This window comes from Parasteatoda tepidariorum, chromosome 6 (genome assembly GCF_043381705.1).
Source record: "Parasteatoda tepidariorum isolate YZ-2023 chromosome 6, CAS_Ptep_4.0, whole genome shotgun sequence".
NCBI lineage: Eukaryota > Metazoa > Arthropoda > Arachnida > Araneae > Theridiidae > Parasteatoda > Parasteatoda tepidariorum.
Window position 1 is genome coordinate 77,697,137 of NC_092209.1, and position 27,780 is coordinate 77,724,916.

Sequence of the window (27,780 nt, forward strand, 5' to 3'; positions counted from 1 at the left end):
TTTTTTGTGCTTTATTTCTTGTTTGAATATATAATATTTGTGGCAGTGTTATTGTGAGGGTTCTTTTTTTTTCTTGGGGGTTAACTCATTACTAATTAATAATTTGTTCAATAAAAAAAGAAGTTATTTAAAAACTGGAAGTACATTCTATCTTAAGATTAATTTCATGATTTCATTGCTTACTTTTGCTTTTTCTCACATTGATTCTTGTGGTGTTTCGTAAATATATGGAGATTAAATGTTTGACAAAGTTTACAAAATCTGCCAAAAAATTTTCTTAATGGTCGTTTAAGATTATTGCAGTTAGGGAAAGTATGATTTGAGCATTCCACTCATTTCTGGGGAATATTAATTTGGCTCATATAAGCAAGTTAATTTCTTCCATCTTGCAATAAAGTAAAATTTCAAATAATTATTTGTTGTATCTCTATTGATCTTTAAAGCGTAGAATGATCTAGGTTGACACTGCTGTATTTTTTCAAACTAAAAATTGAGTGATAGTTTCATAGCATTTAAATGTTTTTTATTGTAAATGCAGGTGTAGAACTACTATATTTTCAATGAATCCTAAATATTTACATAGCGGTAGAAAAGCATCCTATATTCCAATTAGTCGTGTATATATAAAAAAATTCCTGTTTTTTTCTTTGCACTTTTTTGTTTCTTTTACTCATTCAACTGGCGATAATACTGACATCTAATAGTTGAAATAGAACAAACGATACCCTCTGTGGTCTAAAGATTGTTACAAGCCACCCCTTATTTTATAATAAACTGAACAGGGTGGATATGCACTAGTGAAGGTATTTTTTGAGAATTTGAAAATATTACTATTGATAAAACATGGTTATAGTGGGTGCTTGACCATGAAGACCTGAATGGATTTTAGTTCCTTAAAAAATTTTATTAGTTTAATTTTTTAATATAATTGAGATAAAGTAGTAAATTATTTAATAGATATAGCTATGAATATTTTTTATTTGTAACATTTAAATATAATAAAATTATATTATATATTTGGAATTTTTTAATGTAAAAATTTTTTTTTTAAGATACAAGAGTGAAAATGTGAACGACTTAAAGTATTTAACATCCCAGTCTTTGATGAAATAGTTTTTCTTAAGTAAACAAACTTTTTTAATTGCATTTACATTTTTATGCTGCTTAAATTACCGGCTTATTACAAAACAAATATGCATCTGAAGAAACTGCCTACTAAAGATATCCATATTCAGTTTTTATATAGTACCATCTGAAACGTCGATATATAACACCAATGCTTATATTCTTGAAAACGAGTGAATTTTTTTCTTATTGGCAACAAAAACAAATATAAAAATTACGTTAGCATCATACATACACAATGGAAATATGAAACAATCGAATGAGTTTAGCAGAAATGGAAAGTAGAAAGCGAGCAATTATAAAAGAGTCTTAATTTTTTTTTTATTGAACCTCAACTCAGAAGATGGTGCATTTTTTGAACAAAAATCGTTCATGCTTTTTTGTTTAAATTTCTGAGGTACAGTTGAGCTATTAAGTAATTTTGTTAAAATAAATTGTGAAGCTACATTTGGAAGGGGAAGCATGCATAATTTTTCTCGCTCCGCAGAAGTGTCAGATTTTTATCTATCTATTTATACGTGCATGTAACTAACATAAGCATGAAACTTATTTGCTTATTCACCCATTATCCTAAAAAATAAAATCAAACCAGAAGACTCCCCTGACGTCTTAGCATCTTAGTTGGTGTAAATCGCTGCTTTTTTATCCAGAGCAGATTATATTTATGATCCAGAGCATGTGAGTATTTCTAATTGTATTGCCACCTATTAATGATACAGAGGACTGTCGTCTGGAATAAGGTGCATTGATTAAAGCAAAATATTTTAATACTTTCCATTAAATTAATGAGCTGCAAACTTTTTGAATCTCATTAAATTACATAGTATTAAATGAAGGGTGGCCCCCCATCTGAAATTATCGGGATTTTTTTTATACTGGAAAAGTCAGGGAAATTTTTCATAATTTAAATTATTTTATCCTTCATACCAAATTTAGTTAGACGGGAGTTTATCGTAAAACAGTTGAAATATCTACTTACCAATACCTTGCTTGCATTAAAATTTTCTCCATTACTCTGCCAAACTAGAATGCTATATGAAATTCTCCCATGGTTGCTAAATGAAAAGACCTTTTGCTCAATGAAAATATAGTAAACAGTACTTATTCAAGATTTTTTTGTTTTGTTTACTCTGTATTTGCTAGTAGGTACATTTTCTGATACTACCTAACACTTTAATACATATTTTAGTCATTAAAAGAAATATATTCTACAAGGTAAACATATTTTATTCACATCTACTCAAGTTATATTTAAAAAAAATTAAATAAGAAATTGATACTTTTGCTGAATTTGAAACCTGATTTAAGTAGTTACCCTGAATTATTCGAAATTAGCTCTGAGCTATTTTCTTTTCATCAGTTGATGTCTGAATCGATTCTGCGCACCCTCGGTTCTTTCGCCGGTTGTTTATAGTAGTCATCCACCAAACCGCACCCTCATATGCTTGACGTCCGTCGTCTATAAGAACCATTCTCACTACTAATGATTTTTTTGCGAGCGTGAGAGAAAGATTGGCGAGTTTTTTGCGGTTAATTTATTTCCTACCAATCGTTTTTTTTTCCTCTCGCTTGTTTAAAAATCACTTTTAAATGCGAATAAGACAAAAAATTAATAGAAATTATTGATCCCATCGAAAAGCTCGCCAATCAGGTTTACGCTCTCTGGCTAAAAAGTTGATTTCAGTGGAAATATCTCTGAAGTTTGGCTGAAGAAACTAGGCAAAGCGTTTCTTATTTATTTCTTGAAATTTCATTGTAAGAGATTTCGAAAAGTTTTTAACTGTAAACCGCAGTAAGTTCGTGTTTATTTTCCTATAGCGTCTAAATTAGAAATTTTATCCTCTGTTTATTGAAACTTCACTCCAACTAATAAGTAAGATCTATCATATACGTTGAATTGATTATTAATCTTCAATTTCTCCACTTCAGTAACAAATGTATTTTGAAAATTGCAATAATTATTTTCTTAAAATAATGTTGAATGAAGCATATTTGAAAAAAATTTTAGTTGAATAAATTTGGGCAGCAGTGTTGACGATTAGATTAGAAAAATGAAATATATTTGTGAATCTGAGTTTTGTAAAAGTAATCTAGGAATAGGATAGAAAATGCTGTGTGCTTACATAAACTTGGCATATTCGTTTATCCATTCGCAATTTTAAGTTTTATTCGGAATTATAACAGGTCGCACTTGTAATATAGAACTGATCTTTAAAACTAACTTCTTGTTTATTCAAAAATTATGTTAGATGCTCTGAGTACTTAAAATTTTTTCAAATAACTCTAAATTTGATTGTGAAACCAAAAGGGATATTTGCACATCAGCATCTGTTTTCATTAACTCATATTGCAAAGGAGTCAAAGTGTTTTTGTTCTTACGAAAATAATAAAAAATATGTTGTGGCTTACAAACAGGTGGTAGGGATTCCTTTTCAAATTAGTCCCTTTCTGTTTTTTTTAAAAATTTTTTAGCATGAGACTGCTGGTTACTAACAAAATTTGGTGACTTTTTTCACCCAAGTACCAGTACGGAAATTTTCCCTGAACTTTAGTTACTTGAATTGTAAATTAAAGAAACTGGAGAAATTTAAACCTAAACTTTTTCCTCCATCCTTTGTTTATTTTCTTGCTTATCCTTGCAAGAGAAGATTCTTAATTTCAATATTGGTGTAATTGCGATAAAATTTTTTCCAGACTAGTGAAGGCTGCTTTAACTAACTTATTTTGATGCTTTGTATAAATAGAGTAGTAGGAATGTAGTTGTAGGAATGTAATTTTACCAAATAATATTTTTACCTTATATAAAATAATATATTGAAAAAAGCAAAATATTTCATTTTTAGTTCTATGAAAAACAATGGAGATTGTTTTCCATATTAAAATTTTCTACTTTTGTTCTTGTAAAAGAGGAGGGATTAGATTTTTTTTTAAAAGACCAAAATTATTTTATTTAAATTCAAGCATTAAATACTTCATTAAAACTTTTTATAAAATGTATGAAAATAAATTGCTTTAGAAACATTTTATTTTCATTTATATTCTTCTAGCAAATTTTAAATTTAATCATCTAAAATGCTCTGTTTTATTCTTTCTCTAAAATACAATAGTTAAAAATCATGTTAATTATGAAAAATTAAAAAAAAGAAAGAAGAAAGGCTTCAATAACGCATTAAAATTTCTAAATTTGCACTGTTGTAAGATATTAAAATAAAATAAAATTTTTTTTAAAAAGTATGTTTAGAAGTAAATTTTTAAAAACTATGTTTCATACTTATTTTGTTTTTAAATACATTTTTAGTGCTTTTTAATTTTGCTACTTCATTATTTTTTATGTTTAGTTGTTACTTTTCCCAGCACCTGAAATGATGGAGGTTGATAAGGAAATTAAGGATGTAAATGTAATTAAAAATATGGAAATTGTTGATGAAGAAAGTAAGGAGACAGATAAGTCTACTAGTATAGAAGCTGATAAGTCTACAAATATGGAAGTTGAGGAGTCAGAAGTTAGTAAAGAAAACAAAGCGACTTCTCAATTAACCGACACTGGTAATTGATAATATTCAAAAATAGTTTATTAGTACTATTAATATTTATTATCATTTGTCATAACTTTTATCCTTAAATGGTGAATAGTGAAAGAAGTTAAGAAGATACTTTCCTTGCCATCTTAGATTTGAATAGATAGGGCATGAAACTTCAGTTCTTAAAAAACTATCAATAATTCCATTTATGCTCACCATTGCTTTCACGTAAAATTGGATAAATTTCAAAATGTGACAAAATGTAGTTCATAGGAAGAACTTTTTGGTAACCAAAACCATAAAAGAATGTTGACAGTAGAAAATTGAAACATATTTATTGCAAAATAATAATAATAATACCATCTTAAAATGAGGTTGCAATCGTTCCAATATCATCCACTTATTAATAATAGTCATTGAAAAAAGGAAAATATCAGAAATGTTATCATACTTTAATCACTTCATGTTTTTATCATTACCTTTTAGCAGTAAAATGTCATTTGTCAATTGCAGACCTAGAGTCTCTGTTATCCAGTGAGTGGAAATTTCATGTCCTGTGTTAACTTGAATATTTTTTTCTCAATGGTTTTTTCTTAATAAACTGATTATGTTTCTAACTTCAGAATTTTCTTTACAATCTTAAAAAGAGAAGGTTATGTGGCTAGTAATTTTAGACAGGGTTGGCAAGTTTTTGACACATGACGGTTTTTACCGGTTTATACCATGGTTTTTACCGTCATGTCAAAAACCCCTTTGTCAAAAACCCATAGTTTTGGTAAAACTGTATTTTCATTTGAGTTTAACTGCTTATAATTTAAAACTAATTCATTTTTGGGCAATAAAGTTAGAAAAAAAGCTGTTAAAAGATATTTAAGGACAGATACTTGCATTTTCCCAACATGATTATATCAAAATATTAGGATACTAAACAAAATTTTCAACATTTCCAAGCATAATTTTATTTGGCATATTACATTACTGAAGAATGTCAAGTCACTCTTGACTTAGAATTTGTTAGTAATTACAAGTTTTGAAAGTTGTGTTTAGCTTATTTCTAATATTTAAGAAATGCCAAATTTTAAATTCTTCTTTTTAGTTCTTGAATTNAAACGTTTACAAATATACTACCCAAGATTTTTAATTTTTTTCAAGTAATTACATTTGTACTTTTAATACGTAATCGTACATATTATGCTTCAAAACTTATTTTGAATAGATAAATACATAGTTTAGTTTTTGTTTAGCATTATGTACTACTAGCTTTTTAAAAATTAAGAAATTTCTAAATTTAAAATTTCCATATTTTTCATTATTATTTTAAAAGAATTATTTATCGAAACCTGATTTTAACTTTTTTTTTTGAAATTTCCTGATGATTTAATTTTTTGTTATTTAAAATAGACATACATTTTATGATTTAAAATAAATATATAATTTTCCTTTTACTAAATATTTATGAATTCTAAAAATTTAATTATTTTAGTTTATTTTCAGCGTTATTTATCAATAACTTTTAAAGAAGTTTAAAATATTTCCGAAATTTATAAGGAGTGTATTTTCAATAGTTTTTTAAAAATTTATTTATAAATATCTCAATTAGTTTATTTTTCTAAGACTTAATACTTATCAAATATGTATAAGGACAGATTTCAAATTCTGTACAGATAGTTTTTATTGTTTTAAAAGTAATAAAAAAGAAAAATTAAAGTAAAAGAAATTGAAACGGAGAAAAAGTCCGATTCGAATGTTTGATTATTATCTCACATTTTGATTAAGTTAAACGTATATTTTTTTCAGCAAATAAATGAGGATTAAAAATTTCCTTTTAAATATAAATTAAAATCTCGGTATCACAATGCTACACAATATTTAAGAATATATGTATACATTTCTAAGTGCGTAATATACAGTTAAAATGAAATTGTTGCTTATATACCCTATATCTCTCATTAACATTAACCTATAGTATTCAAACTCGGCCTATTAGATTTTAACGCACTATACTACCATAACAAAGGATATAATTATACACAAATTAGGAAGCGCGCGAAATAATTATAGAAAAAAGGGGGCGCGGTACTTTAAAAGCTGTAAGTACAAATCGCCCCGTAACGCTCCTTAATATTAATTTATAATATTCAAATCAGGTTAGGTATTGTATTATAATATACTATAGTACTATATAAAAGGAATTAATTATTGACAAATTAGGGGGCCCACAATGGCGCACAATATCTGAGTATATATATATATATATATATATATCATAGTTCCTAATCGAAATTCCTAATCAATGTTTTCATTTGATAAGCATTAATATTTTTGTTTTAGGATTAGGCATTGAAATTAAAACTGAGCCAGAAGAACAGGATGTAAAAGAGCCACCCGAAATCAAAGATTCACATAATGATCAGAATCATGAAAAAAATGAAGGTAACTCCTCATTTTTTACTATTATTTTACTTTCACATTGAAATAATATCTTTCAATTTGTTGTTTGGTGTTATTTTTAAAGTTTGCTGTGTAAGTTTAATATAATTTTATAATAATTCAATTTTAGAGTGGATTTTTTATTTGATTTTATGTTCCCTGTTCTAATAGTTGGAAACTATAAAACATTTGAATTTTTCTAAACATTTCATTTTTCTTTTGAAAGTGAGATGGCATTCTTAAAAACTGAATTTTGAAATTGTCATTGCAAACTAAATTAGTTGCTTTTTAAGGGAGATTGTGAGTTATTTTTAGAAAATAAAATAAATAATTCTAAAAATTTATTTTGTAAAAAAAGTATTTTAGGATTTCAATATTTACAAATGTTATACAGCTGAACTTAATTATTAGAAGAACATAAAGATCTTAGCAATTCATTTCTTAAATTTAGTCTATTCCTGCAATTTAAACCAGATTTTGCCAAAATTATTAAATTTTAGTTTTTTTGAATAATGTAAACCTAAAAAGGACCTTTTTATACTGTATACTAATACCAGTTTTATATTTGTAAAAGTAATATTCATTTTGTTATAAATTGTTGAAGAGTAATATTTTCATTTGAATTGTGTTATTTTTTTCTTTTCTTTAAGATTCTTCTGAAAGTAGTGGAAGCGCTGAGCCTGATCTAAAAGAAATAAGTGAGACTTGTTTCGTAATACACTTATTTAGCATTTTAAAACTTCTAGTTGATAATGATTTTCATATACCAGTAGTCAGAATATATAGTAAAATATAGAATATAAATTTAAAAGCTAAAATAAAGCTAAGTAGACATTGTTAAAATCACAAAAATCAGCTAAATAATAAGAATACTAATAATATTTTAAATGAACCAAATATTTAATGTTTAGAAAATAGCTTAGTATTATTTATAAAACTTTAAAATTTACTTTAATTTTGGTTTGTGTAAAGTCTTGCTGGGAGTAGATCTTTGATGTGATTGACCCCAACTTAGGTGTGGAAAGAATTTCATATTTTCCTACTAATGGCGAAATTCTTCAGATGGATTTTAAAATTTTTTCCAGTTATATGTTTTTGATTCAGATTGTATTTGTAGTCTTGTTGTGAAAATATGTGTAAAAAAAGCCTCTTTGTTTGGAAACTGAGCAAAAGATTTTATGCAGTGATAAGTGATATGATTTTTTTTTTAATCAACAATTGCAGTTAAGTGCAGAATAATTGCGTGAACTTTTTTGGCTGTTATTAAGAAGCATTAATAAATTGAAATGGCTTGTGAAATCAATCAAATGGAGCCTACAAGAAAACGCATGAGAATGCTGCAAATAGAGAAGATAATTATGATTATCTTAAGGTGATGTTCCTAAAAATTGAATTTGGGAATAGTCATTGCAAGCTAAATGAGTTGATTTTTAAGGGAGATTACATGTTCTTTTCATAAAATAAAATAAATAATTTCTTCTAAAAAAATTTTTTTTTTGTAAAAAAATACTTTCAGATTTCAATCTTTACAAATGTTATACAGCTTACTTATTAAGATGATTGGAGAAGCTAGGAACCAGAACATTATTTCAACTGGCGCTGTTTTTCAAAAAAAGTGATGTTCTTAGCAGTAGCTATTGTCAATGATTAGCAATGTATAGCTGGTGTCAATGATTTTGCATGCTTAAATTTCAAGGTTCAAAAAAATGCTATGGTATAGTCTGCTATTTTTTATCTGCAGAGAAATATCTTTACGTGATATCTTTTAAATTCTTTGGCTTAGTGATTTGTTTTTTAAAATTATCCTAATTGATGATGTTAATATGAATTTTGATTAATACAAAAAATTGATTAATACTACCCCTCAAATAGGTTCGATAAGTTTAAAGAGGTGTATTAATTATTGTAAAAGATTCCATTTGAAATTCATAAAGCGATAAGTGCTGTGGTTTCAAAATTTATTAACATTTAATGTCTTGTTAATCAAATGAATTTCAATCTAATATTAGTGACGCCTAAAAGGATTTGTTTAAAAATAAGATGAAATTGGCCTGTGCAGTGTATTAAAGTTATCTCTATTTATTTTTGGTTTGTTTGTATTGTTTGTTCATTGGTCAGTAAATGTTACCGTTAAAAAAATATGTTTTTGTGAAATTTTATATGCATTTTCTATTAATTCTTAGTTTATATTTAATTTTCTTATTTTAATGTTTACTGTAGGATTTTCTGTGATGCATTAAACTAAAAATTGCTTATTTTTGGAATAACAGCTTTGAAGAAAGATTTTTTTATTTTTATCTGTCTTAGTTATCTGTTTTATTTTATTATATTAGTATAGACTTTCAATTTAGATTTTTTTTAAAATTGTGTCCTATAATTATCTCCCTTTTTGTAGTTCGCATTTCTGCTGGAGCTTCTAATAAAGATGATGGGGAAAAAATGATTCATTTAACAGCCGATGTAAGATTCAATTATTTATTTGTAATTGTTGAGTTTTATGATTTTTATTATAACATATTTTTGATATTTTAGTTAAATACTGAATGAAGTCGGCACTCATATTAAATCTTTTTATTTCAACAACTTCTATTAAAAACTGTCCATTTACATGGTTACTTCTTTTTTTTTTTTTGGTTATCTCAGACCCATGGAATATCATTTACAGAACTGCTTTCCTCTAAATAATGCAATTATCAATGCTTGAACTTGGAATTCGTTTACCAATCATGTTCTTTCACCTGGCTTTGGGATGGCCAACAACAAATCCTCATGTTTTCACAATTTTCATATCCTTTTCTTGATTAAATAAAATTAAGATGAATTAAAATCATAAATTAACAAAGTTAATCCAATGGACCGTCCACTAAATGCACATATTATTGTATTTGTGATTCTCAAATATAATTTATGTAGATGATTTAATGAAAAAAATTTATAACTCGAATGTGGTTTAATTAAGAATTTAATGATCCTTCAATTATCTAATATTTTAAGCATATGCAATAATAAATATTAGATGATTTGAATTTGTCATTTCAAAGGGATTAATTAATTTTTTAAATATTTTGTTTAAAAAGAATTTATATTCAGAATTCAATGATTAGCAACATGAGGAATTGAGAGGAGGAACCATATATTAAGCTAGAGAGTGGAAGGGAGTTGCCATGGATACGAGGGGCTGGCATTTGTCAGCTGTTGAGGCAGCCAAGGCCTGCAAGGGGCTGTTGCACTGACAAAGAAGAAGAAGAACCATACATTAAAGCACCTTTGACAAAAATGTTTAGTTTCTCTCAAATTGTGGTTTTCCTCCCAAGATTATTGAAGTTTTCTTTTTTTAATTATTTGATTAAGGAAATATTGAACCCAATTACTAATTTTAATAAAATGTTGGATTTTTAAATTCGAGAGACATTTTTTTAAAATTCTTATAGTAAATTTGCAAGATTTGTATTTTTTACATATTTACATATTTTACATATATTTACAATTATTAAAATATATTTTTTTTAGATATTCTATTGCTTTTTTTATTATTGCAATTTCAGAATTATTTAAATTTTATTTCTTTAAAAAAATTTAAGTTTAAACTATTATAGTTTTTCCCCATTTTTATTGTTATAATTAATTTAAAGACATTTAATGTGATGTTTATTAAGAAGTGGCACTTTATACAGAAAATCGCGAAAAATGGAAACCTGAGATTTTCTGAGCTTATGAGTCCAGAATTTTTGCACATCTGTTTTTGTGCATTTTAATCTCACTTTTATAGTAATTGCTAGATATTTGAAAATGCCTTATAAAATTGTTTAAAAACTCTGTAGAAATGTTTTTTTTCCCCCTCAAAATTTTAAGCATAATAAATTATCTTAATCATTGACTTCTACTTTGTCTTAAATTGGCTATTATTTAATTTTTTAGAAAATCAGGCTATTTAAATCACTATGTTTAATGATTTAATTGAAATCAGTGACATTGCGGTACATATTGAATATGTGTTTCATTTTATTTTTTAAATAAATGGTCTATAACCTTTAAAAGTTATCCAAACTGCATAAAGATTATTTTAATTTATTTATTTAGTTTAAACTAAATATAATTTACATTATCCTTAGCGACAAATTTCCTCAAAAATTTGCTCTTTTTTTTATTATTTTTTTAACTGTAATTTTTTTGTTAATTGAGAACCTAACTGTGAAAACCTAGAAAAGTCAGGGAAAAAACTTCTTGTCTTTGGGTATGAACCATGTAAATTGTAATTTAAATTATAGAGAATAGTAAGCCAAATATTTTATTGGCTCTCTATTCAATAATACCAATTAAAGTCAATTTAGTAAAGAAACAATAATTTTATTGGCCTTTGCTGATTGGGACTGAGTTTAAAATCTGGATAATGGTTATAATAGCTTGTAGTTGTTGATACTTTGGGATTATCTTTTCGACCTGTCAACACTCGAAAAGATGCTCAAATTCTGTGGCATCATCATAAGGAAAAGCAATTTCCAAAATAAGCATTCTAAGCACATTAAATTTATCAAATAGTAATAATAATAATAAAATAATAATAACAAAAAATGTAAGTGTAAAAATGCGTAATAAAAAAGTGTAATGAAATTAATCAAAACAAAGTAAAAACCTTTGTTTTTTATTATTAGACATTAAATTATTTTTAAATCTGACCATATATATTATTATATAAATCATTTTGGCGACTAAAAATCCTTCATAGCTTTTAAAGCACTAACAAACAAGCAGCCTTGTGCAGTCTCAAATTTAAATCATTTTGCAACAGAGTAAAAAAAAAAAAAAACAGTATATTTAAACACACTAAAGAAAAATTACTCAAAAGGACTCAAGGATTACATAGTAAATATCATAAAATTTGTGGTTTTTAGCACAGAAGCTACCTTTTGGCGATAATTTCGAGTTTGGCGAAAATGGTGGACTGCATAATTCAAAAGTAACTAATTGTTATAATAGTAAATAAAACTGAAAACACTTCTTCTCCTCTCTACTCCCTTAAAAAGGAAAAAAAATCTTGTTCCTTTATTGGAGAAACCTCTATTTTTTACTTTTCCTCATTGAAACTACCTAATACAAACTGAAACCAAGAAGAGCCAGCTCTTTCCCAGGACACCACTGCCAGATATTCGCCAGAGAAATTTTTTTAGAAGGTGGAAGGGGAGAAAACAATAAGTTCTTGGTGGATCTCGTTAGTTAATCAATGTATTGGTGTCGTTAAGCAGCATTTATTTAGTAATTCTGTAGGTATCTAGATTTATAGAGCAAATTGTAAATATTGTGCTTTTAGATCTATTTTAAGTGTCCTTTAATCATTTGTTACTGAAAATAATTTTCCTCCATAGGAAGCTAAACAGTATCTGCTTAAGAAGATAGGAGAATATATGAATACCTCTTTTAATCCTTTGTTCCTTTTGCGTGCTAAAGCTAAGGAACTAGAAGAAAAGGGAAAAAATCAAGCAGAAGAATATTGTAAACTTTATAAAGGTGTAAGTATTTTATGTCTGCATAATTACGTGATTACGTTAAACTCTGGTTGTAGAGTCACAGAGAAGTGCAATCGATAAACATTAAGCCTTTTCCTTTAATTAAAAAGTTAAAGTTTTGAAAAAATATAATTTTGTTGACTCAATTAAAAGGTTGCAACTACTCAATTGTGTTTGTAAAATTATAATTATTTTTGACATCTGGCTAATATGATAATATGACAGCTGGCTAATGTTGAAGTTCTATTAATTACTAAGCCCATCCAGCTCAAAAGAGTTTTTTTTGTGTATTATAAGAATATTCAAACTTCTTATACCCACTGTGGATTTATGTCTCATTGTTAGTAATAAAACATTTTAACCACTCACCAGTTTCACAGTAATGGTAATTTTTAAAGTACGAAAGTAATTTGGCCGTAAAAAAATTTATACAGCAGAGTATGTTTTGTTGTTTATTTTTGAAGGGTTATTGGCTCATTATCTGTACCAAGAAGTTAAGAGGACGCCATAAAATTATCTTTTTCCGGAAGAATCTCGAATCCTTTTTCCGGAATTCTCTGATTCCGGAAGAAAATTCTCTTTTTCCTTCATTACTAATAAAAAATTTAAAGTGTGAAAAAAGTGAGTTCAGACAAACCTAGAGTAAGGCATGAAGTTTCAAATACTGAAAAGGTAATTTTAAAATACACAAATGAAAATAAATTATGAGAAGATAACTTAGTATTACGCAACGGTGAAGTGCTCTTCTAATAATCTGTTTGCATTTTTATATTTTGAAGTATTTATTTTTTCAGCAATTGAAACTTCATGACTTACTCTAGGTTTGTCTGATCTCACTTTTTCTTTCTTTTGAATTTTAAATTAGTAATGAAGGAGGAAGAGAATTTGAGACAAAAAATTTCTTCCGCAGTATGGCGTCTTTTCGTAAGTAAACGTATAGGGAACTAAATAATGGAAGCACTGATTTGAGGCGTTTTAGGTTCATCCATTATCCATTGCAGGACAGGCAGTAACTTAATAAAAATTTAGAATTGTGCTAGCATGAAGATGGAAAAATGTGAGGAAATATTTAATTAGACAATTAATAATTAATTCTGTCACAATCTAAACTTAACTTTGGACGAGGAACATCAATATAGTTCAGTTAGAGAAAAACAGCCGTAATCAAATCATGAGTGAATGAATTATTTATATTCGTAAGTACATTTAAATTTTAGTATTATCCGACCAAAGTTGACATGATTTCAATCACTTGATTTAAAAAATCACCGATTAAATCATCTAAGTTTTAAAATAAACCATTGAGGTAATTCAAAATATTTTTTATATAGTATAATTTATAAATACATTCAGTTAAAAAGAAAGAGCAGTAGTCAAATCATCAGTGAATGAACTATTTATATTTGTAAGTACATTTAATGCTAATATTATCCAACATAGCTTATCTAGTATTATCCAACCAGAGTTGATATGATTTAAATCACTTGATTATAAAATCACTGATTAAATCATCGAATTGTTTTTTGAAATAAACCATTGGTTTAGGTCCAAAATATTTTTTATGTAGTATAGTCGATAAATACAATCAGTTAAAAAGAAACAGCTGTAGTCCAAATCATGAGTGAATAAACTATTTATATTTGTAAGTACATTTAAATTTTAGTATTATCCAACATGAGTGGACATGATTTAAAGCATTTGATTTAAAAAAAAATCACTGATTAAATTTTCTAATATTTTTTTATATGGCATAGTTTATAAATACATTCTTATGATTGTGATTTTTTTTTGAAGTCTGATTTCATAAATATTGAAGTTTTTTTTTCCTTGAAAAATAATGAGATAGGGGTAATGTATGTAAATTATAATTTGATAGTCAAAACAGACTGATAAAAAAACAAAACAAAAAGAGACTAAATGGGGATAAAAAACCCATGAGACTTTTAAATTATAAATTTCCACTAGCTATATGCAAAATAATTTGCTGTTTAGTAAACATATTTCAATTATACCTATTTAGTTTTGTGTTTATTTAAATACAAGCTTACTTTTGAAACGTTTTGAATATGTATTTTGTGTACATAAATAATGACTAGTAATAAAGACTTCCTCTGTCAAGATTAAGAATAATTAATTTTTTTCTTCTATTTTCTGATCTAAATAATTCAATTGATATCCAGCTGACAAATTGGTCTTTGTTTTTACAAATTCACGAAAGTGTTGAACTTGAATAAAACAATTATGGTTATATTGATTTGATTATTTTTAATTGTCGAATAATTTAAACCATTTTAAGTCAGAAACATTAAGTATTTTGATTTCAATATTATTTTTAAATTATAATAAACATTAATTATATATTTTATCAGTGTTGTTTCAGAAATGTTAAAAAAGAGAAATGATAAATTAGAAAAAGAAAAGAGAAATAAATATGGAAAAAAAATCCTATTTAATTAAAATGCTGTATTTTTAAATTTTTTTTTATTAGTTTCCCTTCTGCCTGAAAAGAAACTATTGGCATTGACATAACCAAGTATATGCCATAATAATCCTAATCTACGTTAGAAATTTAATTTACTATCTTAGAAGTATTTAATTTAATTTATTTCAGCTTTAAGTAATTAATTGAAAAAAATTATTTTGCACCTATAATATATTTGGAATTGACAAGGAATTTTTAGCTTAGCAAAAATGACCTAGTCATGCCAATGGTCAGAAAATGACAAAATGAGTAAAAAAATATTTGTTTATTGTTGTTTGTATAAGTATATTTTGTTTCAGCTGACACTTTTATGTCAAATATTATTTCGTGACCAAATATAATCAGAAATATATCTTTAATAAATTCATTATATTTTTATACAGCTTCAACTGCTACAGAGAAAACATGAAAATTTTCTTCGAAATGTTGGTATTCTCCCAAAGGTAAACAAATATTGTTAATTTATTCTTAATAAAATTTGTGGTTAATATTAAAATAAACTAATTAATATTTTATTAATAAAGTGGTATGTAATTTGATGACACAAATAAATATTGTGATAAAAAAACTATTATTTTGACTATGAAATAAATTAAATAACAAAAATATTTAGTAAAATATTCATGTCAGCACTTTAAATACTTTAATTATTTTCTATATTAATTTGCTTACATAATTATGTTGTTATTTATCTTGTAATACAGCTTCATCTTTTAGATCATATTTAGTTAGTATAGCTATTTTATTATTATTGTAATTATTATTTTACTACATTCTATTTGTTTAACAGTAATTATTAATGCAAATAATTTAGGTTATTAATTTATTATGTTATATATATTGTAATACAGCTTCATCTTTTATCTGTTATTTAATTATTATTGTTATTTAATTATTATTGTTATTTTATTAATATTACTATTGTAATTATTGAAATACTATATTCTACTCTTTTAGGTAATTACTTTGTTATTAATATAAATAATTTAAGTTTTAGCAATATACTAACAGTTATGCTAATAATGTTAATAATTTAATGAATAATATAATAAGTTAATTTAATTATCAAATTATTTTGAATAATAAACTTTTTAGCTAAAAAATAAATATTCTTGAGAAATCTGTTTGAAATAATGAATAAAGCTGGATAATGAATAAAATTGTAATTAATTATTTTAGAAGCTGTAGAATGTTTTTAATTTATTGTGCTATTTTTGTTGAAATAAACTTTATTTTTACAGATTACAATGTGTCATGAAAATGTTTCTGCTGACCTCCCAATGGAACCTGTACCTAATCCAGTAAGTTATTATTACAGTGTCCACAATTTAATGTGATTCTATCAGTAGCTGAAAGGTCTTGATTCCAGCATATGGCTGATTCTACTAACTAGATATCTATTTTATTTTTAAAAATAAAATTGAGATGCTATTTTAGTTTTTCATGGTATTACAAATATAAATATACAATAGGATTCAATTAAGTAAATTTTCAATTAATAACAATTAAAATGTCAAATATAAGTCTTATTTAAAGGTATTGTAACTCTTTTAGTTTTATTATAATATTAATAAGATTAGAAACACATAAAATTTATTCTTTTTGTTGATTCATTTATGCTAGTAAAACTTAAAAAAAAACTCTGCTGTTTTCCAGAGAACTTAGCAAATTAATCACCTCTTATATTTGTTGAAAGGAAATATCCCTTCACTGCAACACTTACAACTAACCCTTCTGCATTCTAACTAATCCCAAACTCCACCTTCCTAGCTGAGTGACAATAAATTATTAGCTATTAAAGTGAGCCGAAAAAATAGCCCTATCTCATCATCATTTCTGATTTAACAGCTCAGTATGGGACAAAACCTTCTTCATTAGAATGCAGGTTTTTAATGCTATGGTCCTATAATTTTTAAAACGTAGAAGTAATTTTTAATGTCATTAACCCATCATAGTCTAGATCTTTCTCTGGATTGGATCACAAATGGTTTAGCCATAAAGATTTGTTTTAATCTTCAATTACCATTGATCTGATGAGATGTTTACTTCAGTTTAATAGACTATATTTAATAAATTGAATTACATTTGATGTTTTGTAGAATTTTTCTAATTCAGAATGTAAATTTCTTCACTTATCTTTGCTTTTTTAAATATAGTCCTCAAGATCTTACACTCAAATGTACGAATCATATTTTCACTTTTTGGATGAAGATCCATGCTTCCATAGCTTATCTTAAAATAGGACTGATGTTAGACTTGTAAAAGAGAACTTTGGTCCAATCATCTAGCCTGTGATATAGCCAACAGGGAGCAAGAGGGGACATCTGTCCCTGGATGTAATGTTAGAAGGGAGCAAAATACATGAAAAATAAATAAACAGAAATTTCCAGAATGCAATTTTTATTTTTTAATTTCCTCTGCTTCATTTGCTAATTAGGGGCCTCATAACTTAGACAAATTTTTATCCGATTGACCTAAATATTACTTATTATTATTATGTTAGTTGCTTCATATATAGCTATTTAAAAAAAATTTTTTTTTTTTTATAACAAATTGGTGTCACATTGAAGGAAAAATACCTTTAGAATAAGTGCTGATCGCTCTCTCAAAAACAAACTCAATCAAAATGTAATGGAAATTACATCAATAACACATTTTTTTAAACAGAATTGAGTGAAAATTAATAAAGATATTGAGTAATGTAATTTTAAAGTACATTTTTTTTAAAGGTGCAAAATTTTTTCAATTAAAATTTTACAAGCCATTGTAAAGTGTGATGGTTTAAAGTATATATATTATCAAATACTTAAATGGCTTGTAAATCTGACATTTATTAAAAGAGGGTGCAAAAACTGAGTTTGTCTCTGCTGTAAATCTTAGCTGCTTATAAATCTAGTTTACTTTTATTAATTTTTGATGAGTAACCAAGTCATTTGGATTCATGATTTTCAACAGTTTGAAGTCTAATAAATAAAGAAATTTTATAAGGGATTTTATCTTTGGAAATTCGGTGTTACCAAGTGACTGAGTTAAAAAAGCAGTGATTATACAAACAGTAAGGCAATGCATTACTATTATTTAATGTTATATTTTGTTTTGTTTCTTTTGGATCCGCTTTTTAAATAGTGCAACTGCGATGTTCTGGGACATAAAAAAATGCTGAAATTAAGGAATTCTAATATTTAAATTAATAAACACATGTGAACATAAATTTGGTCCTGAAATCTGAAGTACCAAGTTTGATACCCATTTCAATATGCTTTGCTCAACAGATATCAATCTCTCTCCCTGTCTTGCGAAGCATTTCTTGAGTTTCAGTTTTGGCCACGGTTATATTTCAAGGTGGCTGATTGTACAAAATGTTCTTAATGTTTTCCCATAAGAAGAAGTCAAAAGGTATCAAATCAAAGGTTTCATTGATTATATATTTTATCTGTTCCATTATAAAAGTTTTGGAAGCTTAATATTTAAGACCTCATGCACAAATAGAAAAAAAAAGTGAGCTAGGGCTTCATCCTGCATTAAAATTATATTATTCCAAATATAGCATTAATTGTAGAAAGACATACATTTACGGTGTTTCCGGTTGCTTTTTCTTTAACAACTGGTTCTACAAGAAAATCTTGGCAAACATTTTCTGACTGTAAGCATAGCAGGAAGTGGATGAGCAGAAACCGGTTTTGAAATTTGAGATGGGACTAGTAAAGTGAGCTAGGAAAATAACTAGCGTTCCTTTACTATATTTAGCCACTAAAATTATTATTAATTATAAAATTAAATAATTATAATTAACTTTCTTCAAAATACAGTACAGAACCCGTTATCCGGAAATCAAAAAACCGGAAAACCAAAAAACCGGAACGAAATTCGATAAATTTTCCAACCATTTTTTAAAATAAAAATTTTTTTTTCCTCATAAGATTTAGTATTTTTCTTTCTTTTTCGAAAGATGTTTACCTTAGAATCATTTTGGAAATAATCATTAGTGTATTACTTCATCATTTTTTCTTCCTTTTTAGATTNTTGTTGTAGATGGTTATGGAAGTTTGAATACAGTTTGATTTTTGTATTTCTTTATTGTAGGAGGCATTACTGAAAAAAGAACTTAGTATAACAAAAGTAGATAACTCTGCAAACAAAGCAACTACAGTGCTTACGACACAAGCAAAGACAACCACTGCACCTGCTGCAAAGCCCTCTAATATTGAATGTATAGATCTGACAGATGAAGTGGAACCTCCCCCTCCCCCTGTAATTACTGCAAAAAGTGAGTAAATTTTTTTTCATTTTGAAATGTTTTGCATTTTAAAATTTATTAAATTTTAAAATTTATTTAATTTTGTGTTCTTATTTTTTTAGATGTGGTATACCCTGCTATGACAATGGTATGTTGGAAGTTAATTATTCTTTCTTGCAAAAATTGAGGTTTGAAAAATACAGTACAGAACCCGTTATCCGGAAATCAGAAAACCGGAACATATTCAATAAATTTTCCCTCCATATTTTTAAAAAATAATTTTTTTTTCTTCATAAGATTTTAGGATTTCTCTTTCTTTTTTGAAAGATGTTTACCTTACCATCATTTTGGAAATAATCATTAGTGTATTACTTCATCGTTTTTTCTTCTTTTTAAGATTATTTCCAAACAATTTTTTTTTAGTTTGGTTTAACAATAAAAAGCGGCTTTTTGTAGCGATTCAGAAAAACGGAAAAATCAGTTATCCGGAATAGCGATGATCCCGATCGTCCGGATAGTAGGATAGTCCTACTGTGCTTAGAACAACAGTATAGGGCAGTGATAAGTAAACTTATTTGGGTGTCTTATTTTTATTGCCTAATGCATCGGTTTCAAATACTTGGGTACTGTACTATGGGTACTGTACTATGGGTGTATGTGGTACTGTACTATGGGCGCTATACGAGAGTCTAAAGCAAGATAAATCTTGGAGTGCTTCCGTGATCGACAGCCAATAAAGTGTAGATTTGTCTTATTTTTTTACTTTTAGGTTTAGCTCCTCAATTTTGTTTTGTTTTCCTTTACAAAACTGGTGGTTTGCACAACTCAAAAGGTTAGGAACTTCTGGTCTAACAGGTCAACATACATAAAAAAAAAATAGTTGTGTAACGCAATTTATTCTTTTAAAAAAGTGTGTAAATATTACATTAAAATAAATAATTTGATAAATGAAACTCTTAATACATATTTAAACATTTATTAAACTCAGATTTAAATTGTGATATATTTTTATGTGACGAAAATCCTTTTAAATATTTTTGTGTGGCAAAAGGGAAAATAATCTTTCAGATTCACTACAGATATATTATGGCATATACAAATGTAATTAAAATACCCCCAAAGTTAGGAAAAGTGAATCGCTTTTGTTTAAGCAACCTATAAGTTCAATATTTTTTCTATGAAAATTTCTTTAGCAACAATTTTCAGCTCTAATGACACACATAAGTATACTGTAATATGTGTGAGGAATAAGGAAAAATTATTTATAAACCAGGTACAAAAATCAGGGGAGTGTTTGTGGCCTTCCTGTTTATGTATTTCTAATATAATATTTTTAGGGTTTAAAATTTTTATTCTAATTTATTTGTTTATTTTTTTTTCATAAAAAGATTCTTTTTTCTTTAAACTACATTGTGCTGATTAATTTTCACTCACTTTTACTTCAAAGACTTAAAGAAAACTTTTTTTCTTTGTCTTTTTTTTGTAATTATATTAACTAAGTTTAACCAAATAAATATTTAAAAATTATATAAATTAGAAATAATATGGAATGGATTTTTTTATTTTCCAAAATCATAAAACCTTTATTCTACTGGGCATTTAATAATGTAATTTTAAATTTTTATCTTGAATCTTATTTTTCATACACAAATATGAGATAATTGATGTAAACATATTTGTACTTTCTAGTGTTGATAGTTATCTAACATAAAATTTCAAACTTTTTTTTATATTTTATAAATATAAAGATATTTGAATTTATTTTTATAGTTATATAATAACTTTTATAGTTATATAAAATTATATATTTATAATAATAATTATAAATATATAGAAATATATTTATATATTTTTATAGCTGAAGCATCCTGCACCATTACCACCTAGACCAACAACTAATGTTAAAAGAGTACCACCTAAACCCCGTCTTAAAATATCAGCTGAAGATAGGGGTAAGCTTCAAATTTTTAAGCTGTATTTTTTAAAGTATGAAATTAAAGCAAGCTTATAATTTTAAGCTGTGAAATATTTTAAAAATGAAACTAAAGTAAGTTAACTATTTTTCAAGTTAAACATTAAGAAAAACTTAAATGTTTTTATACACTAGATATCTTAAAATTATCAGCTGAAGATAGGGGTAAGTTTCAAATTTTTAAGCTGTATTTTTTAAAGTAGGAAATTAAAGCAAGTTTCAAACTGTGAAATATTTTAAAAATAAAACTAAAGTAAATTAACTATTTTTCAAGTTAAACATTAAGAAGAACTCAAATGTTTTTATACACTAGATATCTTAAAATTATCAGCTGAAGATAGGGATAAGTTTCAAATTTTTAAGCTGTATTTTTTAAAGTATGAAATTAAAGCAAGTTTCAAACTGTGAAATATTTTAAAAATAAAACTGAGGTAAGTTAACTATTTTTCAAGTTAAACATTAAGAAAAACTCAAATGTTTTTATACACTAGATATCTTATATTTTCATGAAAATTATTGAAAATTTATTGTTGTATTAATGCATACAATTTTTTAACTGCACATAATTAAATAATTTTTATTTTTGGACTTTTTGGTTATAATGGACAATATGTAATCTTTTATCTTTGTGACATATCTAAATTAAGTGTTAATCAAGCTTATGGCAAAAACTTAAGTATTTGTCTCAATTTGTTTTAAATCTTAATCAAACCTCGTTTTTGAAAATACTCCACAGGTTGTGTATTATTAAGGTGTAGAACAATGCATTATATAAAAAGATTTCAAACTTTTTAATTTGAAAAGCAAATGCTTTGAAATAACAACATTTTGTTTCACTTTTTAAGAAAAAAACATTTTGTATCTATGAAATTTCAAGAAAATCTCAGAAAAATTCAATTTTATTTATTTTTTTTTTTTGTAAAATTCTATTTTTTTAAAAGTATTTCAAATAACATTTGTTTCTAAGCCTCATTTTATAAGCAAACTTTTTAAAAATTAAATTTTTTAGAAAATTATAATGCTAGGAAGTTCTTTATTAATTAGGTATGATTAAACCGTCTAGCATCAAAAATAAGAGAAAGAATCATTTTGGACATTCATTATCTCTTTAAGCTGTAAAATTTTTTGGGATGAAATTTTTATTTTTTAAACTTCATTTTGAATTAATACAAGTATGATTTGCATTAAAGAAAAAATAGCATTGCAATTGTTCTTGGTCTGGCAAAAAATAGTAATTTCCAATTTTTTTTTTGTGCCTAATTTACAGTGCATTAATGGGTATTTAATGTTGAGTATGCAATGCATACTTGTATTAATTAAACTTAGAATTTTAATCGGAAAATGAATTCAATTTACAAAAGCAAAATAAGCTATTATAACATTAAATCAAAATGGAAATGCACCAAAGCAGCTAAAGCCAAATTTGCTTTATTTTAATTTAGAAATTCATTAAATCAGAAATTTTGACCCCTGAAGAAGTGCTGTCTTACAAACACACATAAATTTTAATTTTTCCTGTTTTAATGTTTATTTGAATTTCTAAATTAAACTTAGAATTATCTTTCATTTTAACCCTTAACATAATGTAAAGAGTATAAATTTATATAGTTGTCGATTAAAGCCTCAAGATTCTCTAATACTCTCTACTTTAATCAGCTAATACTAGCTCTACTGACCCTAGTACGTTCAAGACTGAACATATTTTAACATATTTTTTAATACATATTTTACATATTTTAACATATTTTTTTAATACATATTTTACATATTTTAACATATTTTTTAATAAAGCTATGTATGGTTTTTAAATACACGTACAGCCTTTGGCTGGCATAGTGTCTAAAAATTTCATCCATTGTTAAGATAATATGAATTGTAGATACTGGCTTTGAGTTCTAACTGATTAGGGTTAGTTAGGCCTAAATTTGGAAGCATGGAAAATTCTTCAAGCTTTAACAGGCTAGTATTGGTAATTCCCTCTTTAATCAGTTAAGTTTAGGTTTATCCCACATTTGTGCTTTATCCTTAAAATATTTACTGTAAAGGTTATAAAATAAAACAAAATTATAATTTGTTTTTCAGGCATAGTATTACAGTGGGATATGCCTCCAAATCCAAAAAGCAATCCTACTTATGACCCTATTCAGACATTTGAAATATTTGGCTATCAAGAGCAGAAAAACTCAGTCATTAATACATCTCTTTGGAAGAAGATAGGAAGCGTGAAGTCTATGAGCTTGCCAATGGCGTGTACTTTGACCCAATTTGTGGATGGAAATAAATACCACTTTGCAATAAGAGCTGTTGATGTGAATGGATCATGTGGTAATTACAGTGATGCTATTAGCATTGTTTATAAGCAGAGAACACCGGTAAGATATATATATTTTTTCTATGAAGAATTTGAAAGTTTATAACTTTTTTAGAGGTTTACTTAACAGTTCTTTTGTCATTGAAATTAAGAAAAGTCACAGTTTTAGTACCTTAAAGCAGAATTTAAATTTTAAGCTATATTTAATATCTTGTAGTAAATAATTATTTTGAACTTTGAAATGGACTTAAAATTTAAATATTTAAGAAAAATTATTTTACTTTTTTAAAAGCGACTAACTTGGCTGAATTTTTACACCTGCGTGAAAGCCATGGAAATCAGTGAACAATTTCCAGTTTTTGAATAGTCTTGTAAACCCAAAAAATACTGCATTGGAGAAACTTTTCAAAAAATAAAAAATGAAATCAAAAACAATTGTTATTTTCAAAGGCTTCTTCAAATTGATACTTAGCACCTTCATATTGACACACCATATTGACTTTAGCCAACCTTTTCCATCTAGATGAGAATCATCACAATCAATGCAATATTTTTCAATTTTTTCATGTTTTATAAGCCCAAAAAATGCAGCATGGGAGTAATTTTTCAAAAAAAAAAAATGAATTGTATATTATTGTTTTATAACTTTTTTATTAGTTTCTTTTATCGTTTTTTTTGCTAATAGAATAATTTATAATCCAAAATCTTTCCCAAGTTAGAACTTTGGCATAACGACTATGATTTGAGTTATTCTAAAAGTTCACATTCCCTGTAAGCAGAGTTAGATAAAATGAAAAAACTTTCTGAGCACACAAAATCATATTTAAAAAAGGTTTTGCAGTAGACGTAGATTAACTCTTGTAACTACTATTTTCAATCCTTGCGTCTCCACCTTATTTTGGCGAAATTTGTGTGAAAATGGTTGATTTAAAAAAATTTTTTTTTTTAATTTTTATAGAACTCTATATTGACTCATATTACAGAGTTCGGTAAAAAACCAAAAAAGCTGAAAATAGAAATCCAAAAATGTTATGTGCAGAAACACTTTTTAAATAATTGAAGAAAAAAATGCCTGAAATTTAAGCAAAAAAAAGTGTCCGTAGGAATCATTTATCCACAGAATGTTATTAGTGTTTTAATAAAAATATTGATGCGCGATTTTATTATTTATTCAAATTGTGTGAATATGAATCTCAATGTGTGACTTTTAAATTATGCGAATACTAATCTTAACATTTAATTAAAAAAACGTCATAAATACGAATCTCAATGCTTAAGTTTAAGATCGCTATATCTCGATGTTTGATTTTAAAATTGCGTGAATACGAATCTCGATGTGCAATTTTTAAGTCACTTGAACACGAATAAAAATAGTGGCTTTGAAATCGCGTTAACATGATACGTGATAATTGATATAAAATTGTGAAAATACGAAACTCGATGCCCGATCTTAAATTGCATACAGGAATTGCGATGTATGAGTTTAAATCATGTGAATATAATTTTAAATCACGTTTGCATTGATAGGGAAATGCACAAAAACAAATTTTTTTTCTCGGTTATTCAGAAAAGACAAACTTTCTTTGAAGAGAAGGATTGTTTTTTTTTCTTTTTTAGTTACAGTAGAAAACTTTCTCAATGGGAACAGATTTTCCATGAATGGCATTCGCGTGTTCATGTTTATTATACAGGTCTGCATGTAACTGAACTCAACCATTTTATAAAACTTTCTTTTTTCATTAATTTTTTTAAAATCCTTTTCCTTAATGATGCATTATCAAAGTTCTATATGTGTTTGCTTTTACAGCAATTTATAGCATTTATAATATTTTTTTTTACCTGCATTTATGTTTATTATATTTGAAACATTAATTTTTTGTCTTTCAAAATGTACTGAAGTGTTGTAGTTTAATAGTACGTATTCTTAAAGAATTTTTATTTATGTATGAATCTTTAATTGCATGCATAAAAGTATCTAAAATATAAATTAAATTTTTCTTTGTAATTATACAACATAATATAATAAACCTTTTGTTTTGCCCTTTCTATTTGCGCATGTTGTGCATCTATTTAGCATATCGCGTTACATGTATGAGCAGTACCTCAACAGTATTATGAAGAATACATATTTTTGTCGTGGATATTTAATAATATCAAGTAATTATTCATTTTATTTTGGAACGGACTGGAGTCTCAGTCTGCAGTTGCATCTTTCTAGGACGTTCAAATATTAAAAAAGAAATATTTGACCTTGACAACATATATATATATGTATTCTTGACAACAAATATATTTATGTTTGTAATTATGCAACATAATGTAATAAATCTTTTGTGTTACAGTGTCCTGGATATTCAATAATAATGAGAAATTATTAATATTATTTTATAATGGACTAGAACTCCAGTTTGTTGTTACATCCTTCTAAGAAGTTCTAATAATAATAATAATAATAAAAAATAAAAAAAATCATTTTGGAAACAAATATATAAATTTCTTCAAAATATCTTACACATTTAGATGAAATATTTATCAGGCTTTAATACCATTTTATTTCATAATACCATAATAAATCATAATATTTATTAATGATATATCTATATATATATTTCTCTTACACGGCACCAAAAAAAAGCCTCATTACAACTCCCCGAATGGCAACGTTAGAAAATCAACCAATGATTGCTGCTAAAAATGTCACATGGCAAATGTCACATGAGGTNTTGATGCTTAATTATTTCTTATACAGTTGAACCTGTTTATCTTGAACCTCTTTATCTGGAAAACCTCTATATCTCAAAATTTCGAAGATTAACTACATTTACTGTCTAAAATCAATGTATTTTCCATGCTTATGTCGAAATTTTTTACTTCCAAAACCTCCGTTTCTCGAATTTCTAATAATAAAGTCCAAATGTCAAAATTTCTTTATCAGTAGAAATTGCAGGCAGAGATGAATTTCCTGAACCCACAGGAAATAGGGATGAACAGGTTGGGGGTGTTTCTTGAAATTTCAATCACTATCCCTGCACTTCCTTAACTAGAAAGGAACACAACGATTCCAGCAGTAAGTGAGGGGTGAATGAGTAGTGACCACCAGAGGTTAGCTTTTCAGCATAGATAAGAAAGCTAAGAATATAAATTCATTTTCACTTCAAAATTGTAACCAATAGATCAAAGGATAACCAAGAGTTTTAAAGTGAACTGTTGGTACACAAACTTGTAGATGGAATCGATGAAAAAAGTTCTTTTCCAAAACTAGATGCTGTCAGAATTACTGTTTTGCCTGGAGAAATGGGTCTCTAAAAACTATCCAAAATGGTTTTAAAAAGCTGGTTTTAAGAATAGCTGTGAAGATGATGACCAAGAGGTTGAAGGCATCAGTAAAGAAGAAGAAACTGTTGACGCTGAAAATGTAGTGCCAGATTTGCCAGAATGGAATGCATTAAAATCTGGATTTAATGTTGACATCGATTTTGAAGATTTTCACAAGTGGACAGATGCAGAAATCATAGATAATGTCAAAGGAATATCAGATGAAGAGGAAGAAGCCAAAGATCATATTGATGAGCCAAAAGTGAAAGCAAAAGGGGTGGAAAAAGTTGTAGAATTCTTTTAAACTATTCTGAATTCCAGGAAAATGTTGGCTATGAGGGATTTGCACTCTTTCTAACCTTACAAGATTAATCGAAACAAATAAGGTCACACGTCAAAAATCTTTGAAAAAGTATTTTCAGTCTTAAATGTATGTTAAAAAAATGTTATGTGAATAGATGTATGTGGTATAATTAATTTAACGAAATTATTTTTTCTACTAAAAACAATTTAAAGCACTTTTAATAGAATTTCTTAATTAAATTTAATTTTTTAAAGTACCTGAATAACTCGAAACCTCTTTATCTTAAATTTTTTGCCTTTCCCGTGAAATTCGAGATAAACAGGTTCGACTGTATTACATATTTTTATAAAAATCTGAAGTTAAGCTTCAAGAAACATTCGTATTTATATATTTGATAGATTTTTTTATGTAAAAATGTACTTTATTAATTTCTTTTCAGAAATAATGCTTATTGAAATTAGAAGAAGAGAAAGCTGTAGAATTGTTGCTGTTATGTATTTTCTCCACTGTAATATATTTTCTGTACTTTATATGTATAAATATATGTGTATAATAAAACTTTTATCCAAATACTTAAAA

General features: G+C 26.3%; 1 protein-coding gene across 1 annotated transcript; it reads left to right on the forward strand.

Moving 5' to 3' along the window:
• Window positions 1–2,899: 2,899 nt before the first annotated feature.
• Window positions 2,900–27,780, forward strand: LOC107455293 (myb-like protein X). The gene is made up of 13 exons (XM_043051073.2): window positions 2,900–2,917; window positions 4,480–4,671; window positions 6,978–7,079; window positions 7,727–7,774; window positions 9,472–9,536; window positions 12,440–12,583; window positions 15,446–15,505; window positions 16,304–16,363; window positions 19,146–19,329; window positions 19,422–19,447; window positions 21,158–21,251; window positions 23,354–23,643; window positions 27,641–27,780. The coding sequence occupies exons 2-13, from the start codon at window positions 4,488–4,490 to the stop codon at window positions 27,644–27,646; spliced, it is 1,263 nt and encodes a 420-aa protein (XP_042907007.1). The 5' UTR covers window positions 2,900–2,917; window positions 4,480–4,487; the 3' UTR covers window positions 27,647–27,780.